This window comes from Canis lupus, chromosome 10 (assembly GCF_048164855.1).
Source record: "Canis lupus baileyi chromosome 10, mCanLup2.hap1, whole genome shotgun sequence".
Classification (NCBI taxonomy): domain Eukaryota; kingdom Metazoa; phylum Chordata; class Mammalia; order Carnivora; family Canidae; genus Canis; species Canis lupus.
Window position 1 is genome coordinate 21,362,020 of NC_132847.1, and position 17,711 is coordinate 21,379,730.

The 17,711-nt window shown below is 35.9% G+C and overlaps 1 protein-coding gene across 6 annotated transcripts in view; it reads right to left on the bottom strand.

Annotated features, from left to right (window-relative positions):
• The window catches only part of MEIKIN (meiotic kinetochore factor), a 77,618-nt gene that overhangs the window by 14,793 nt on the left and 45,114 nt on the right, over positions 1 to 17,711 (bottom strand). For 2 of the 6 annotated variants that reach the window (XM_072840919.1, XM_072840918.1), the window contains 3 exons: positions 7,943 to 8,107; positions 5,843 to 5,923; positions 3,549 to 3,668 (listed from right to left, as the gene is read on the bottom strand). In XM_072840919.1, coding sequence (XP_072697020.1) covers positions 3,549 to 3,668; positions 5,843 to 5,923; positions 7,943 to 8,107 — 366 coding nt within the window. Of the gene's footprint in view, positions 1 to 3,548; positions 3,669 to 4,130; positions 4,724 to 5,842; positions 5,924 to 7,942; positions 8,108 to 17,711 lie in introns of those variants that run through there. The other 4 variants (XR_012037855.1, XR_012037856.1, XR_012037857.1 and 1 more) reach the window with 4 other exon arrangements.

Here is a 17,711-nt window from a genome sequence, read left to right on the forward strand (position 1 = left end):
TAACAAATGTCCAGGAAAGTTTACTCTAGACACAGAAAGTAGATTAGTATTTGCCTAAATACTGAGCATGAGAACAGGGCTTAACTGTAAATAAGTGTGAAGGATTTGAAGTGTTCTAAAACTGACATATGTAATTGTTGCACTACGCCATAAATATACTAAGAATCACAGAACTGTAAACTTGAAATGGGTGAATCTTATGATATGTAAAAAACACAAAAAGTCTGCTTTTTCATTTAAAAAAAAAAAAGATAGTGGAGGGGCACCTGGGTGGCTCAGTTGGTTACATATCTGCCTTTGGCTCAGATCATGATCCCAAGGTCTTGAGATCGAGCTCTGCATCAGGCTCCCTGATCAGTGGGGAGCCTGCTTCTCCCTCTCCTCCCTGCTTGTCCTCTCTCTCTTGCTATCTCTGTCACTATCTCTGTCTCTCTCTCAAACAAACAAATAAATAAATAAAATCTTTAAAAATAAAATCTTTAAAAAAAAGTGGAATGGATAAAAAGACAAGGTATGGACTGGGAGAATATCTTTCAAAGCATATATCAGATAAAGGATTTACATCAAGAATATATAAGGAACACTTCAAATTCTACAAATAAGAAAATCATTTTTTTAATGTGCAAAAGATATGAACAGGTATGTCACCAAAGTAAATATATAGATGACAAATAAGCACATAAAAATGTGATCAACATTATTGGTCATTAGGGAAATGCAAATTAAAACCACGGTAAAATATCACTTTATACTAATTGGAGAGGTTAAAGTTAAAAGACTGACCATACTAAAGGTTAAGATTAATTTAACTAAAGGTTCACATTAAAAGATTGACCAAACTAAATGCAGATGAAATGTTGATGTAGAGAAACTACAAGTCTCAAATATTTTTGGTGGAAATGTAAAATGGTAATACCACTTTAGAAAACAGTTTGGAAATATCCTAGGCACATTACCCAATAAGAAAGGAAATATACATCCATACAGTTAAAGAAGAAATTATACAGTAAGATTTTATTCAAAATTTTGCAATAGAGTTCATTCATTATGTTGTTATAGCTGAAACTAATGTAAGATTGCATGTCAACCATACTTTTTTTAAAAAGACACTATAATAGGGTATTATAATAGGGGAGAGAAATTGGGCTCAAATCCAAATACAGCAAATACAGCTAGGGATTTACAGCAGATGAAAAGAATGGAGGTCTCAATGGTTAAAAATTACTATGAGAAGACATCAAATGTAAGGAGATTCCTGTTAGACTGACCTTGTGATATCGTGATTTTTAAAAAAAGATTTATTCATCTATTTTTATTTGAGAGAGGGAGAGCATGAGCCAGGGGTGGGGGAGAAAGAGAGAGAGAGAATCTCCAGCAGACTCCCCACTGAGCTTAAGCCCAATACAGAGCCTGATCTCAGGACCCAAGCTGAAATCAAGAGTCAGCCACTCAACTGAATCAGTCATCCAGGGCCCTGATATTGTGATTTTTAATAAGAAAAATAGATTTTGTTTTCACTTCCATTGACAGCACGGAGCTCCTAAAACCCTGGGAATTTCCTAAGTGATAAGAGCAATAAAGGTGTTTCTGTTAATGTGATAGAACTTTTGGAATGCACCTAAGGGTGGGGATTGGTTGCTAGGCGAATCAATCCTGGATTAGAGGATTGAAACTTTCAGGCCAACCTCATAACCTCCAGGTAGGGTAGAGGGGCCAGAGACTTACTCAGTTGCCAATGGCCAATGATTTAATCAACTGTACCTATGTAATAAAGCTGTCACCAGCTAGACTCCAAGACACGACCTTTACTGCCCACCTGCTTGTAGTCACCAACCTTTGTCTCACATTCTTCCTTAAGCTCTTTTTCCAGTTTATCTCTTAACCCAGGCAAAGACCTAAGGGGCACAGGATCCTGAGATGGAAACCCAAACTACCCCTCCAACAATAATGACTGCCTGGAAGAAAAGCTTCCATGGCCCAAGCCACCCAGACCAGTTTGGGCTTAGCTCCCTTCATGACTCATGTCTACACAGATAAACTGTGGAATGACCAATGTAATGATGGACAGTTACCTTTACCTCGTTATAATGCTAAAATCCCTGCCCAAGGAGGAGCACCAGCCTCATTTACATAACATACAATGTATATATAGGCATGTCCCCTTAAGCCACATGTGCCACCTTGTGCCTCCCTCTACATATGATGACAAGACTCTCCTATCTAAATATTCATCCTAACCCTAAATAAAATTAACCCATTCACCCTTGCTGGGGAGTCACAGCTTTGTAAGTTATACTTCACAATCTCCTTATTCGCTGCAAATAGTTTTCTTTGTGGGACAACTCTACCTGGTATAGTTTCTACATGTGACTTTCAAGAAGAGAACCTATGTTAGTTTGGTTACAAAGCTTCCATAAAATCCCAAAAGAATAGGGTTCAGAGAGTATCTGGGTTGATGAAAACAAGGAGATTCAAGGAGAATGGTTACCTGCAAGAAAGCATGAAAGCTCTTTGCCCTTTCTTTATACCTTGCCCTATACATCTCTTTCATGTGGCTATTCCTGAGTTCTATTTTTTATAATATACCAGTAATATAGTAAGTAAAAGGTTTTCTGAGTTCTCTAATAAACAAATAGAATCCAAACAGGGGATCATGGGAACCTCTGATTTATAGGCAGTTAGTCAGAAGTAAAGGTAACAATTTAAATGTGCAAGTGGAATCTGAAGTGGAGGATGGTCTTGTGGAACTAGCCCTTTACCTGTGGAATCTGATGCTATCTTCAGTTAGATAGTGTCAGAATTGTGTTGAATTCTAGGAAACCCAGCTGATGTCAAACATATTACTTGCTGGAGGTATGGCAACTCCCTCAAGTTATGCCTTTTTCTCTTACTCTATCCTTCTGTTACTCTCTCTGCTCCGACAACCCATCTTTCTGGCTCTTTCTTTCTTTCCACCCCACTTCCTGTTCTCTCTTTTACTGCTCATCCTCTATGGCTCTTAGTTTTATGAATTTTATTTCTTCTTTTTTAATCGAGCAATGTACTTCCATGTATTTATCCTAACAATGAAATTGGTGATCACAATTTAAATATACAGATGAAAACAGAGTTTTGGATCAAAGGAGGCTAACAATGTTTCCTCTAGTTGTTTAATAGCCTCAAGTTCTGGGGCATCTGGGTGGCTCAGTCAGTTAACTGTCTGCCTTTGGCTCAGGTCATGATCGAGTCCTGGAATCGAGTCCTGTGTGCGTCAGGCTCCCTGCTCAGTCAAGAGTCTGTTTCTCCCTCTACCCCTTATCCTGCTTGTTCTCTCAATCTCTCTCTCAAATAAATAAATAAAATTAAAAAAACATAGCCCCAAGTCCTGACAATGTAGTGTTCAGGCTGTGGCAGCCTAATAGCCTTTATTTAGAATTGAACTGATGGCTGCCTCCTCATGTGGATGATGTCAGCCTCAAATTACAGACTTCTTAAAGTATCCCATACACAAAGTATTTAATATAACAGTAATCATTTATGTTAGTAATTAAAGAAGAAATAGAAAATACCTCATTTGAAGAGTTTTCTTGCAAATTTGAAACAGGAACAATTTCATTTGAATTAACATAATTGCTGACATTTGGAAGTAGTTCTTCAAAAGATGCTTTCTGCACTGAGGACAAATCAATCTATAAAAAAAATGTTACTCTTATAGAAGTCAAATGTGGCAGAAACAATTATTTTTACATAATTAAAGTTGAAATACTATCTCATTAGAAGCATTTTCTTGCAAAAAAGTTCAGAGTTTCTTTCTGAGGTGATAAAAAGATCTAAAATTGACTGTGGTGATGGTTACACATAATAGTGAATATACTAAAAAACACCGAACTTCACACTCTAAATAGGTGAATTGTATGGTATGTTAATTACATTTCAATAAAGTTGTTTTTTAAAAGCCCACTACAAAAAAAGTGTTAAACATGCAGTTACCATGTGACTCAGCAATTCTACTTCCTCTTCTAGGCATATACCCAATACAAATGAAAACACATATTCACACAAAAACTTGTACATGAACATTCATAGCAATATTATTCTTTCAAATGCCCCCAAACTGATAAATCAGGAAACAAAATATGGTATATCCTTACCATGGGATATTATTCAGCCATAAATAAGCGAGAAAGTACATATTATAAAATGGATGAACTTTGAAAACATTGTTAAGTGAAAGAAGCCAGACACAAAGGCCATGTATTATACAATTCCATTTATATGAAATAGCCAGAATAAGGAAACTTGTAAAGAACCCTTTTTCCCAGCTTGAAAAACTGATCTTTGGTTAATTCTCATGCTCTTTTTCACTAGGAACCTGATAAAGTTAACAATGCCAACATTGCTAGTGGTAAAAATGATGTCTGAATGATAAACTCTAGGTAGACTAGGAAGAACTATAAATGCACTATGAATCAATGATAAACACGCTATATGTAAATAAACTCTACAAAAAGCACCATAGTTTGGATTTCCCTGACTTATAATTTGGAGAGTCTCTTGTGGGGACCCTGGAAACTATGTCTGTGTGCTATTACAAAGGATACTGGACCTCATCTTCTTATATCTGAGCTGCTAAATAAACTGCTCCATGGACTTCTGTGAAGACTAATCCCACTGAAGAGGAACACCTGTTTCTGCCCTGCTTGTGAGTTGTATTCCTTTTGTTTACTTGAACCTAAGAAGAATTCTGGTTGGGTGAGAAATATTTAAACCATTACAAAGCAGCATTTTTTGCACTGGCCAAAAGGTGGAAGTAACCCAAATGTCGACAGACAGATGAATAGATAAAAAATATATATACACACAATGAAATATATTCAGCCTTTGAAAAGGAAAAAAATTCTGACACATGCTACAACATGAAGACACTATGCTAAAAGAAATCTATCACAAAAGGACAAATACTGTATGATTCTATTTATATGAAGTATCTAAAGCAGCCAGATTCACAAGAGGAAGGTAGAATTGTAGTTGATAAGGACTGAGGTATGGAGAAATGGGGACTTAGTGTTTAATTGTATAGAGTTTCAGTTTTGCAAGAAGAAAAACTTTGCAAGAAATTCGGCAGGGCACTGAGGTGGGCACTTGACGGGATGAGCACTGGGTGTTATTCTATATGTTAGCAAATTGAACACCAATAAAAAATAAATTTATTTTTAAAATAAATAAATAAATAAATAAATAAATAAATAAATAAATAAATAAAACCAAACCAACTTAACTCTTAAAAAAAAAAAAAAAGTGATGGTTCCATAACATGTGAATGTACTTGAACTGTACAGTACAAAAGAGTTAAAATGGTAAATTTTAGGGGAGCCTGGATATCTCAGTAGGTTAAGTGTCCCATTCTTGATTTTGGCTCAGGTCACGATCCCACGGTTGCGAGATGGAGCCCCAAGTCAGGCTCTGCATTGAGAGCAGAGCCTGCTTAAGATTCTCTCTTCCTCTCTCTCTACCCCTCCCCCACCCCACTTGCGCACATGCACTTTCTCTCAAAAAAAACCAAAAACATTGTTAAAAATGGTGTATTTTACATCACATACATTTTGCCACAACAACAACAACAACAACAACAACAATGAATGAAACCAAACAAACCAAACCCTGGTTGGTACTGCAGTATTCTACTCTTTCTTTAATGTACAGCAATATATAGAGTACTTCCAATGAAAGCATGTCTATACAACAGAAAAACACAGACATTATTCCCTTTGTAGAATATTCCCCTGGTGTGATAGAAACAGAATAACAAGGAGGAGGGGGAACCAAAACATAGATGCTACAAGTACCAAAGGCTAATACTTACCACCAAACCAGCAGTTTTCGAAGATGGAGTACTTGTTAAGAGGCCTCTGCTTTTCTTACCAGGAGTACTAGAATTTGTTCTCTATCAATGTTTTGTGAAATAGGGGATTCAATAGCAGAAATAAATAAACTAATTCAATACAGTAAAAACACAACATCAAATTAGTAGACTAGGTCATAATGTGCCATACTAATACAATTTTAATGTGCCAATTAAATTTTAAATCATTAGACAAGTATCTAAAGAATTTTCTGGCTTGAGCTAGGTCAAGCAACTCCTAAGAGTTCTGCATAGCACAAGAATTATACAAGAATACTTTGGGTGAAATCACTCTTAATAGTAAGATAAGCTAATTAAAGTTTTGAACTAGGAAATGGTGCTTCAATTATCTTTCTTAACTATTAAGAAAAGTATTTTAATTTTAGCATTTGTTTAATTGCTAATATATTATTATACTTTTTATGGAAAGGGATTTTAAGTTATTTGTGAAGCTGTTAAAACATATATAATAAGGGTAATTGGTTTAAAATACATACATTTAAATATATATACTTCCATTTATGCAATATCAAAGTTAGAGAAATTATAAAGATTCATTTTCTATTTTTTTTAATTTTTTTTAATTTTTTTATTTAAATTCATTTTGCCAACATTCATTTTCTATTTCTTGAAGATGCAAAGAGGCAGAGAGAGAGACAGATGGATCAAGAAAGAGTGAGAGAGCAAGAGAAAGACAGGATCAGAAACCTAAAAGTTAGAGGGAGGGAAGGGGAAGGGAGAAAGGAAGGAAACAGAAAGAAAGGGAGAGAGGGAGGATAAGGAGACAAAAGAGAGAAAGACTGACAAGAGAGAAGAAAGGAGAAGACAGATGGAGACGATGGAGACCAACAGACTATGAACAGAAAGAGACTGGCAGAGAAACAAAGACAGAGAAGGAAAGATGGAGATCAAGACAGAAGAGAGACAGAGCTTGAGGCAGAGAGACAAAAATCAGAGAACAAGTCAAACAGGCAGAGCAGTGAAACAGAGTGACGGAGATACTCAAAAAGAGAGAAGACAGATAACTATTTCTAGAAATCAGCTGTCTCTTCAACTTTTAGATTCCAAGAAACAACCAGTCCCTCTGATAAATCTCTTTGAATAGGTATTTATTATATGCTGGCAACTTTGGAACAAAACTCAGAACTTCAACATCATAGGAAAGTTTATGTTAGGTTTCTTTTTTCTTTCTTTCTTCATTTCTTTCACATTTCCTTTCCTTTCCAGCTTAATGTCTCTTAAACTAGTTGTTTGTTCAAGATGTAATATGGGATTATTAGGAAAATTTGTATCAAAAAAAATGTTATGGGTATATTTACCTAGTACACTGAATATGTCAGCTGTCTAATATATTAGTTATTTAATCTTTTAACTTCTTCATCTGAACAATGGGGATTATTCTACCCCTAGGGATTATTGTGCAAAGATTACAAATAATATATGTAAAGAGAACCTACGGTGCCTATAGAGTAGGAGATACACAGTGATTGCTATTATTTACCATTGTGGCTGTCATGGAGGTGCTCTGGTCAGACCTCCTTGAACAAAGAAGCTGCTGTTAGCTGACAGCTACTTGCCCCCTCCACCCCCTAGCCCCTGTCCCGCATTGCAGCTTTTCTGGAATCTGCTTCAGCTTTCAGGTTGAGGCCATCATCTTCTAGGCAACCCTCAGCCAACGTTTGAGCATAGGAATCAATGTAAGAATCCTGTAATGGATCATCTTTGCTCCAGATCTCACAGTGGGAGTGCTTTTGGCAAAGGGCTGAGACTATTCCTGCCCAATGCTGCTTTCTTCTTGTTCCTTTCTCTGGTATTAGTCCCTCCAGTATACTACTTGAACTCAATTCTGTCTGAATATCTTCTCCCCAGTGATCCCAAGAGACACAGTTGTTAACTGACAATCCATTAAAAATAATCTGCCTGTATACAGCTGTAAATATAAAGTTCTCTGCATTTTTTCCTTGATTTGTTAAGAAGTTATGTATATCTATATCTTCCCAATAAGTACATTTTCTTGATATAGGCTCATCAAGAATTAGTTAATAGAAGGTCAGTGCTTACCAATGCAGGTTCCAGGGGTTGAGAAAATGGAACTTTGGTAATTGATCTACCTGCGTTGGTTTCAATAACAGACCTCTGGTGAGATGAAGGAATCTTGATTTTTAGATGATGAAAACTTAACTTTGTTTGAAAATTTGTATCTCTAGGTTCAGGACCTTTTTCAGGCTGAAATAAATTCATAATCATGAAATGCACTCTACAATACTATAAAAACATTTGTAGCACTTCTCAGATGTCTTATTTTATTGTGATAAAAATGTTATAATTATAATTAAAATAGGGCATATATATAAATCATATACACATATAAATTTATATATATAATTCTATCATTATTCCCTCAACTTGAAAAAGTTTTCAACTTAAAGATAAATATTTTTGTAAAAAACGTAAGGCTTTCTATACATTAAAAAATAAAATCTATTGAAAGACAAAACAACTTAAAATACACACAACTCAAAAAATTTCCCTACCACGTTTAAAGTAGTATCTCCCAGTGTTCTGTAAAAAAATTTGATAGAGATCTATCTGTCATTAGTTAAAACTAAATTTTAGAAAAAAACATCAAATACATTTGCAAATACATTTGTAAATGTATTTATTATGTAATAATCTTCATTTAAGAGACCAAAAGTACTCTCTAAGACATTGGGAAGCTGCAACTACAAGAAAGTGTGCTGCTTTACCAATTAATCCCTGCACTGAAAATTGCAGACTGCTGAGTGACTACTTGTCCTATGTACCTTGTTCAGGGCTTCTGAGATGTATTTATAATAGTATTCCCAGTTTACATATATTCAATATAACTGAGAAGACGTGATTTGAGTTGAGTCCTGAAAGAATGACAGTATTTTGAGTTGCGGCTGAGGGTATAAAGAGAAGGTAGAAAGAAGGGAGGTAGAGGAAGGAAGGAAAAGAAGGAAAGAAGGATAGAAGGAAGGAAGGGAGGCAGCCAGCCAAGGAACTATCAGGTTCATTCTAAGCAAAGAAAAGAGTAAAGGTATACAGCAAAGAGCAAAGTACTTATGGGCATCTACTGGTCCATTTCTCTCATGTGTGCCTTGCACACAGCTATTTCTCTCACTCCTGTCATTATGCTCAGTAATTTCATTACACAAGTTGATAATCCATCTAGCCAACTGGACTAGTTGCTTGACTTCTGCATTTTCAATAACATTTTCCCCTCATGGGATTTTAGTCACTCTGTAATCAATATAGCTTTTTATCATCAACAGAAATTACAGAATCACTAATCTGGATAGTTTCTTATATCCTTCCAATCCCTGTTCAATTATATTCATGATCTAAACTCATCCCTCAATGAAATCTCCAACTGACTGAGCCTACCATTTATCTTCATACATTATCCTTCTCCTGTAATTCCTTCCTCATCTACCACCATCCATCATTGTCATTATCTCTTTCTCCTTCTATCACAGGTGTCTGACAAATCCCCAATGCCAGATGACTCCTCATATCAATATCCTCTATATGTCCACTGCAACTAAGTGCTGGGAAAATCATGCAGTCAGGCATATCAAAGTCACCACAAACTCAAAAGGAGCAACCACAGAGTGGCAATTCTTCTACACTTCTCTAGCTTCTCATGATTATTTCATTCTCATCCCATTTTCCTTAAACCTCTAGCCTCCTTCCCTCTACCATTCTCAACTGACAGTCTTACCTCACACTGCCCCACAACAATAGAAGCAATCAAACAGATGTGACCACTTAGGACTCAATTTTGGGTGCCTGGTACAAACTAAAAATGTGGGGCCTTTTGTTTAAAAAAAAAAAAAACTATTAAAACTGTCAAGGCAAAAATAAAAAACTGTCAAGGCAACAGAAGAGCATTAAATGAAGTGTGAGATCCTTCTAAGCACAAAGTCATGTGCTACCACTACATTTACAAATACAGCACAATGGTAATATCACTCCTCTTTTACTTTTTTTAAAGACTTTATTTATTTATTCACAAGAGACACAGAGAGGCAGAGACATAGGCAGAGGGAGGAGAAGTAGGCTCCGTGCAGGGAGCTCGATGTGGGACTCAGACTCCAGGATCCTAAGACTCCAGGATCATGCCCTGAGCCAAAGGGCAATTGCTAAGCCATCCAGGCGTCCCAATCACTCCTCTTTTAAAGGCCAGTCCTTTAAAAAGTCCTTGTATTTTGGATCCCATCTTTCCTCATCTTTTCAAAGACTTCCCTCTTCCACATAATAGTATATGGAATTTGTTGAGATTTTCTTAAACTGCTTTATTGAGATATAATTCACATACCATAAAGCTCACCCATTTTTAAAAGTAAAATTCAACAGTTTTTAGTATATTCATTTTTAATTTTTATTTATCTTTTTTATTTAAATTCTAGTTAACATACAATGCAATATTGGTTTCTGGAGTAGAATTCCACGATTCATCAATTACCTATATCACCCAGTGCTCATCAAAAGAAGTGCCCTCTTTAATACCCATCATCTAGCCCATCCTCCACCCCTTCCCTCCATCAACCCTCTGTTTGTTCTCTATTGTTGTCACTAACAGCTTGTTTCCTTCTCTCCTTTTTTCTTCGTTTCCCCCTTCCCATATATTCATCTGATTTCTTACTTAAATTCCACATATGAGTGAGATCATATAGTATTTCTTTCCCTGACTTATTTTGTTTAGCATGATACACTCTAGTTCCATCCACGTGATTGCAAATGGCAAGATTTCATCCTTTATGATGGCTAATATTCCTTTTGTGTGTGTGTGTGTGTGTGTGTGTGTGTACCAAATCTTCTTTATGCATTCATCAGTCGATGGATGTTTAGTCTCTTTCCATAATTTGACTTGTTGATAACACTGCTAAAAACACTGGAGTGCACGTACTCCCTTAAATCTGTATTTTTGTATCCTCTGGGAAAATACCTGGTAATGCACTTGCTGGATCATTGAGTAGTTCTACTTTTAACTTTTTTAGGAACCTTCAAACTGTTGTCCAGTGTGGCTGCACCAGTTTGCATTCCCATGAACAGTGCACAAGGATTCCCCTTTCTTTGCATCCTTGCCAACACCTGTTGTTTCTTGTACTAATTTTAGCCATTCTGACAGGTGTCAGATGATATCTCATCATGGTTTTGATTTGTATTTCCCTGATGATGAGTGATGTTGAGTGTCTTTTCCTGTGTCTATCAGCCACCTGGATGTCTTCTTTGGAAAAGTGTCTATTCATGTCTTTTGCCCATTTCTTAATTGGATTATTTGTTTTCTGGGTGTTTAATAAGTTCTTTATAGATTTTGGATACTAACCCTTTATAAGATATGTCATTTGCAAATATCTTTTCCCATTTTTTAAACCCCGCTGTGCAAAAGCTTTTTACCTTGATGAAGTCCCAATAGTTCATTTTTGCTTTTGTTTCCCTTGCCTCCAGTGAACTCAAGTAAGAAGTTGCTACTACAGCCAAGCTCAAAGAGATTTCTGCCTGTGTTCTCCTCTAGGATTTTGATGCTTTCCTATCTCACATTTAGGTCTTTCATCCATTTTGAATTTATTTTTCTGTATAGTGTAAAAAAGTGGTCCAGTTTCATTCTTTTGCATGTCACTGTCTTGTCTTCCCAACACCATTTGTTGAAGAGACTGTCTTGTTTCCATTGGATATTCTTTCCTGCTTTGTTGAAGATTAGTTGACCATATAGTTGTGGATCCATTTCTGAGTTCTCTATTCTCTTCTATTCATCTATATGTCTGTTTTTGTGCCAGTACCATACTGTCTTTATGACTACAGCTTTCTAATACAGCTTAAAATATAGAATCATGATGCCTCCATGATGTTTTTCTTTTTTTTTTTTTAAGATTTTATTTATTTATTCATGAGAGACACAGACTGAGAGAGAGAGGCAGAGACATAGGCAGAGGGAGAAGCAGGCTCCTCACAGGGAGCCCGATGCAGGACCTGATCCTGGATCCTGGGATCACAACCTGAGTCAAAGGCAGGTGCCCAACCGCTGAGCCACGCAGGGATCCCTGTTTTTCTTTTTCAGAATTGCTTTGGCTATTCCAGGACTTTTGCAGTTCCATACATATTTTAGGATTGTTCTAGCTCTGTGAAAAATGCTGGTGGTATATTGATAGGGATTGGAGTAAATGTGTAGATTGCTTTGGGTGATATACACATTTAAACAATGTGTGTTTTCCCAATCCATGAACATGAAGAGTGGTCGCTTTCCTACTTGTAGACTTGCAGGTTTTGTTCTTGAAGGACTGATTTATTGGGTGCTCAGAAACATTTGATAACTACCTAGCTATATTAGAGGAACAAGACAAGGTTAGAGTCCCCCTAATCCTCTGCCATCTTAACTCCTCCTCCACCACAGCCTAATTTTAGAATATTTTGTTCCCTCTAAAAGAAACTTCATAACCTGTAGAAGTAAATCTCAATTTCACCCCAGCAGACTTACATAACCACTAATCTGTGTTTTTCTTTATTTGCCTACCCTGGAATTATATAATACGTGGTCTTTTCTGACTAGTTTTGTTTTCAAGGTTCATGGAAGTTGTAGGATGCAATAGTTATTATTATAATTTGTTACTGTCTATCCTGTCAATTATAGTCATAATGGATATGAAGTAATATCTCATTACGGTTTTGATTTGCATTTCCCTAATGACAAATAATACTAAGCATCTTTTCATGTGCTTATTAGCCATTTGTATATCTTGTCTGGAGAAATATAGGGAAGTTCTTACACACCAGCATCCTGAAGATGATAAAACTAGTCAGGAAGAAATACTTGCTAGAAACACAGCTTTTGAGAAGAAACAGGTCATACAAGCGCATAAGAAATGACATTAACTGCAAGATGTGACATATTTAAATTACAGGATCCTTGATTTGTATAGACATCTGTGTGTGTGTGTGTGTGTGTGTTGTACATGTGTACATGAATTCATGGAGAGTGAAACTGAGGAAGTTTGCACATAAGCAGGAAAGGGAAGTGTAACTAACGGCTAACTAGGAGTCACTTAGACAAAGTGAAGAAGCATGGAAAAAATAAACAGAATGTATGGGGAAGATGTTTTATTGTTTTAGGCAAAAGAAGTGAAATTAAGGTCAATTTCAACTAGATCTCTAGGTTGCAGGAGCTCCAGTTGCCTAGTGGGTTACATTCAGCTATCCCCTCTTCCTCACTTCCATTATTCCATTAGCCCTAAAAAATGATTTAGTATATTCTGTCTTTAAAACACACAAAAAATATTTCCTCTGACCCTGCCTCTCCTTCTAGTTATTGTGCTTTTTCTTAATTTCGTTTCAGAGTCAAGCTCTATGTATAGTCATTACTTCCTCACTTTCTTTTCCCCCACCTTTATTGAGGGAAAATTGACAAATATAATTGTATATATTTTAAGTGTAAAAGTAATGATATGATATACATAAAAATGCCAAATGATAATCAAAACCAAGATAATTAACATATCTACCATCTGACATATTAGTTTTGTGTGTATATGGCGAGAAAGCTTAAGATCTACTCTCAGTAACTTTCAAGTATATAATACTGTATTGTTATCATCACAATGCTGTACATTTTAGATCTTCAGAACTTATTTTCCTTATAACAGAAAATTTGTTTTTTTTTTTTTGAAAATTTGTACTTTTTGACCTACATCTCTCCACTTCCCAAGACCCCAAGACCCTGGCAACTACCATTCTATTTTCTATTCCCTGTTTCTATGAAATTGGCTTTGTTTTGTCTTTTGTTTTTTAGGATTACACATATAAGTGATGCCATGCAATATTTGTCTTTCTCTGGTTTATTTCATTTAACATAATGTCCTCCAGGTTCATATTTGTGGTTGTAAATGGAAGATTCTCTTCTTTGTGACTTAATATTCCATTATCTTTATCTATATCTATACCATACTTTCTTTATCCATTCATCCATTGAAGGACATTTAGGCTGTTTCCATATTTTGGTTATTGTGAATAATGCTGTAGTAAACATGGGAAAGCAGATATCTATCTGCTTGAGATACTGATTTCATTTCCTTTTTCCTTTGGAAGTAAGACTACAGGATCACATGGTAGTTCTATTTTTTTTTTTTTTTGAGGAGACACCATATGGTTCTCCATAATATTTGTACCAATTTACAGTCCACTAACAGTATTTAAGGATTCCCTTTTCTGCACATCTTTGCCAACATCTGTTATCTCTTGTCTTTCTGATAGTAGTTATCTTTACAGGTGTCATTTGTGGTTTGCATTTGCATTTGTCTGATTACTAATGATATTCTGCACCTTTTCATGTACTTTTTGACAGTGTGTAAATCTTCTTCAGGAGACTGTCTATTCAGGCATTTTGCCTGTTTTTTAATGGTATTATTTGCTTCTTTTGGCACTGAGTTGTACAGGCAGGTTCTTTAACTATTTTGAATATTAACTCCTTATAAGATAAGTGATTTACAAATATTTTCTTCCATTTTGTAGCTTGCTTTTTCAATTTAATAATTAATTCCTTTGCTATGCAGAAGCTCTTTAGTTTAATGTAGTCTCACTTGTTTATTTTAGTTCTTCTTGCATGTTCTTTTGGTATCTTATCAAAGAAATCATTGCCAAGACCAACGTCAAGAAGGCTTCTCCCTATGTTTTCTTCTAGGAGTTTTATGGTTTCAGATCTTACATTTAAGTTCTTAATCCATTTTGACTTAATTTTTTGAGTGGTATAAAAATGGGGTCCTGTATCATTTTTTTGCATTTAGATATCCAACTTTCCCATTAGCATTTATTGAAGAAATTATCCCTTCCCCAGTTTGTGTTCTTGGCTCCTTTGTCAAAAATCAGTTGGCTGTATACACATGGATTTATTTCTGTTCTCTCTATTCTGTTCTACTGGTCTAAGTGCCTCTTTTTATGCCAGTACCATATGTTTCCATTTCTGCAGCTCTGAAACATATTTTGAAACCAAGAAATGTGATACTTTTCAGCTTTGTTCTTTCTCAAGATTGGTTTGGCTATTTAGAGTCTTATGTGGTTCCATACAAATTTTAGGATTCTTTTTCTATTTCTGAGAAAAATGTGATTGGAACTTTGAAAGAGATTACACTGGCTCTGTAGATTGCTTTGAGTAGGATGGACATTTTCATAATATTAATTCATCCAATCTAAAAACGTGGGATATCTTTCCATTTATTTGTATCTTCCTCAATTCTTTCATCAATGATTAGAGTTTACAGTATACAGGTCTTTTATCTTCTTGGTTAAATTTATATCTAAGTATTTTACTGTTTTTGATGAGATTCTGGATGGGAGTTTTAAAGGAAAAACCACAGTCTTCCCTCTGGTGAATTTTTCTCTTGTGAGTGTCCTTTACTACTCACACTTCAGTACTTCTGGTTACTAAATGTGTTTGGCAGTTTCCCCACAACCAGAAAATTTCGGCAACACCAGCTAGGTGTCCTACAATTCAACTCAACTCTAACACTGTCTACCTGGAGATGGGGTCAGATCCCATAGGTTAGGGGTTCAGTCCCACAAGACTGCTCCCACCCTGCTTCAGATGCCAAACACAAGTAGTAGGTCCCTAGATTATCCTCAACTTCTGTACAATTTGCTAAAAATTGGAAGCCTCCATCACCCCATCCTCAGGTTCAAATAATTTGCTAGAGCAGCTCATATAGCCCAGGGAAACACTTACTTACATTTACTAATTTATTAAAGGATATGATAAAGGATACATAGAATGAGGTTTGCGAGGGTCTTGAGTTAGGAACATTTGCCACCATGGAGTTCTGCTCTGTCACCCTCCCAAAATGGTTGTGTTCCTCAATCTAGAAGCTCTCTAAATCCCCTATTATTGGAATTTGTATGGAGGTTTCCTCATGTAGGCATAATCAGTAACTAACTTTATCCCAGTCCCTTTCCCCTCTTTAGAGAAGGGGGTGGCTGGGTTGAAATTTTCAAGCATCTAATTATGGCTTGATCTTTCTGATGACCAACCTCTACCCAGGAGCCAACTAGGAGTCCACTCAGAGTTGTTGCATGACCAAAAGATCCTCTAGTATTTTTTTAAAGATTTATTTATTTATTAAAGAGAGAGAGAGAGAGCAGGCAGGGACAGAGAGTCCCAAGCAGACTTCACACTGAGCATGGAGCTGATGTGGGGCTTGATCTCACAATCCCAAGATCAAGACCTGAGCCAAAACCAAGAGTGGGCACCAAACGGACTGTGCCACCCAGGTACCCCAAAAAGATCCTCTAGTATTCTTATCAATTAGGAATTGGAAGGATTTTAGGAGCCCTGTGTGAGGGATGAGGCAAAAAACACTAAATAATAAAACAAGAGATGCTCCTGGTGTTCTTATCACTTAGGAAATTACAAGTGTTTAAGAGCCCTATGCCAGGAAATGGGGACAGAAACCAATGTATATTTTTTCTCTTATCTCACAGAATTGCTTCATAATTTGTTTCAAATAGTTTCATGCTAGTGTATAGAAACACAACAGATTTTTGTATGTTGATTTTGTATTCTAGAACTTTACTAAATTTATTTATTCTGGCAGTTTTTCAGTGAAGCCTTTAGGGTTTTCATTAAACAAGATCATGCCATCTACAAACAGATAATTTTGTTTCTTCATTTCTTATATGGATGATTTTTATTTCTCTCAGAGCAATTACCTAATTGCTCTGGTTAAACTTGCAGTAAGTACCATGTTGAATAGAAGTGGCAAAAGTGAACATCTTTTCTTATTCCTAACCTTAGGCAAATGGTTTTCAGCTTTTCACTGTTGAGTATGATGTAAGCCGTACACTTGTCATATATAGGCTTTATTATGTTGATGTACATTCCTTCTACACCCAATATGTTGAACAGTTCTATCATGAAAGGATGAACTTTGTCCAATGCTCTTCTGCACCTATTGAAATGATCATATGATTTTTATCCTTCATTCTGTTAATGTGGGTTATTATATTAATTGATTTTATGTTGAACTATCCTTGTATCTCAGGGATAAATCCTATTTGATCATGGCATATAATCTTTTCATCATGCTCTTGAATTTGGTTTGCTAGTATTTTGTTGAGGATATTTACATCTATTGTTTATTAGGGATATTGGTCTGTGATTTTCTTTTCTTTCAGTGTTTTTTTTAAAATTTTATTTATTTATTCATGAAAGACTCAAAGAGAGAGAGAGAGAGAGAGAGAGAGAGAATGAGGCAGAGACACAGACAGAGAGGGAGAAGCAGGCTCCATGCAGGGAGTCCGATGCAGGACTCGATCCCAGGACTCAAGGATCATGACCTGAGCCGAAGGCAGACGCTCAACCACAGAGCCACCAAGGTGTCCTTCTTTCAGTGTTGTTGCCTGGATTTGGCGTCACAGTAATTCTGGCCTTGTAAAATGAGTTTGGAAGTGTTCCTTCCTCTTCAATTTCTTAGAAAAGTTAAAGAAGGATTGGAATTAATTCTTCTTTAAACATTTGGTAGACTTCACCAGCGAAGTCATCTGGTCCCTTTTATTTGCTGGGTGGTTTATTATTACTGATTCAATTTCCTTGCTTTTTATTGTCTGTTCAAATTTTCTATTACTTCATGATTTAGTCTTGGTAAGTTTCTGTTTCTAGGAATTTATCCATATCTTCTAAGTTGTCTAATTTGTTGGTATATAATTATTTATAGTAGCCTGATATGTTTCTTTGTATTTCTGTGGTATGAACCATAATGTCTCCTCTTTCATTTATAATTTTGTTAATGAGCCAATTCTTTCTTTTTTAGACTAGATAAAAGTT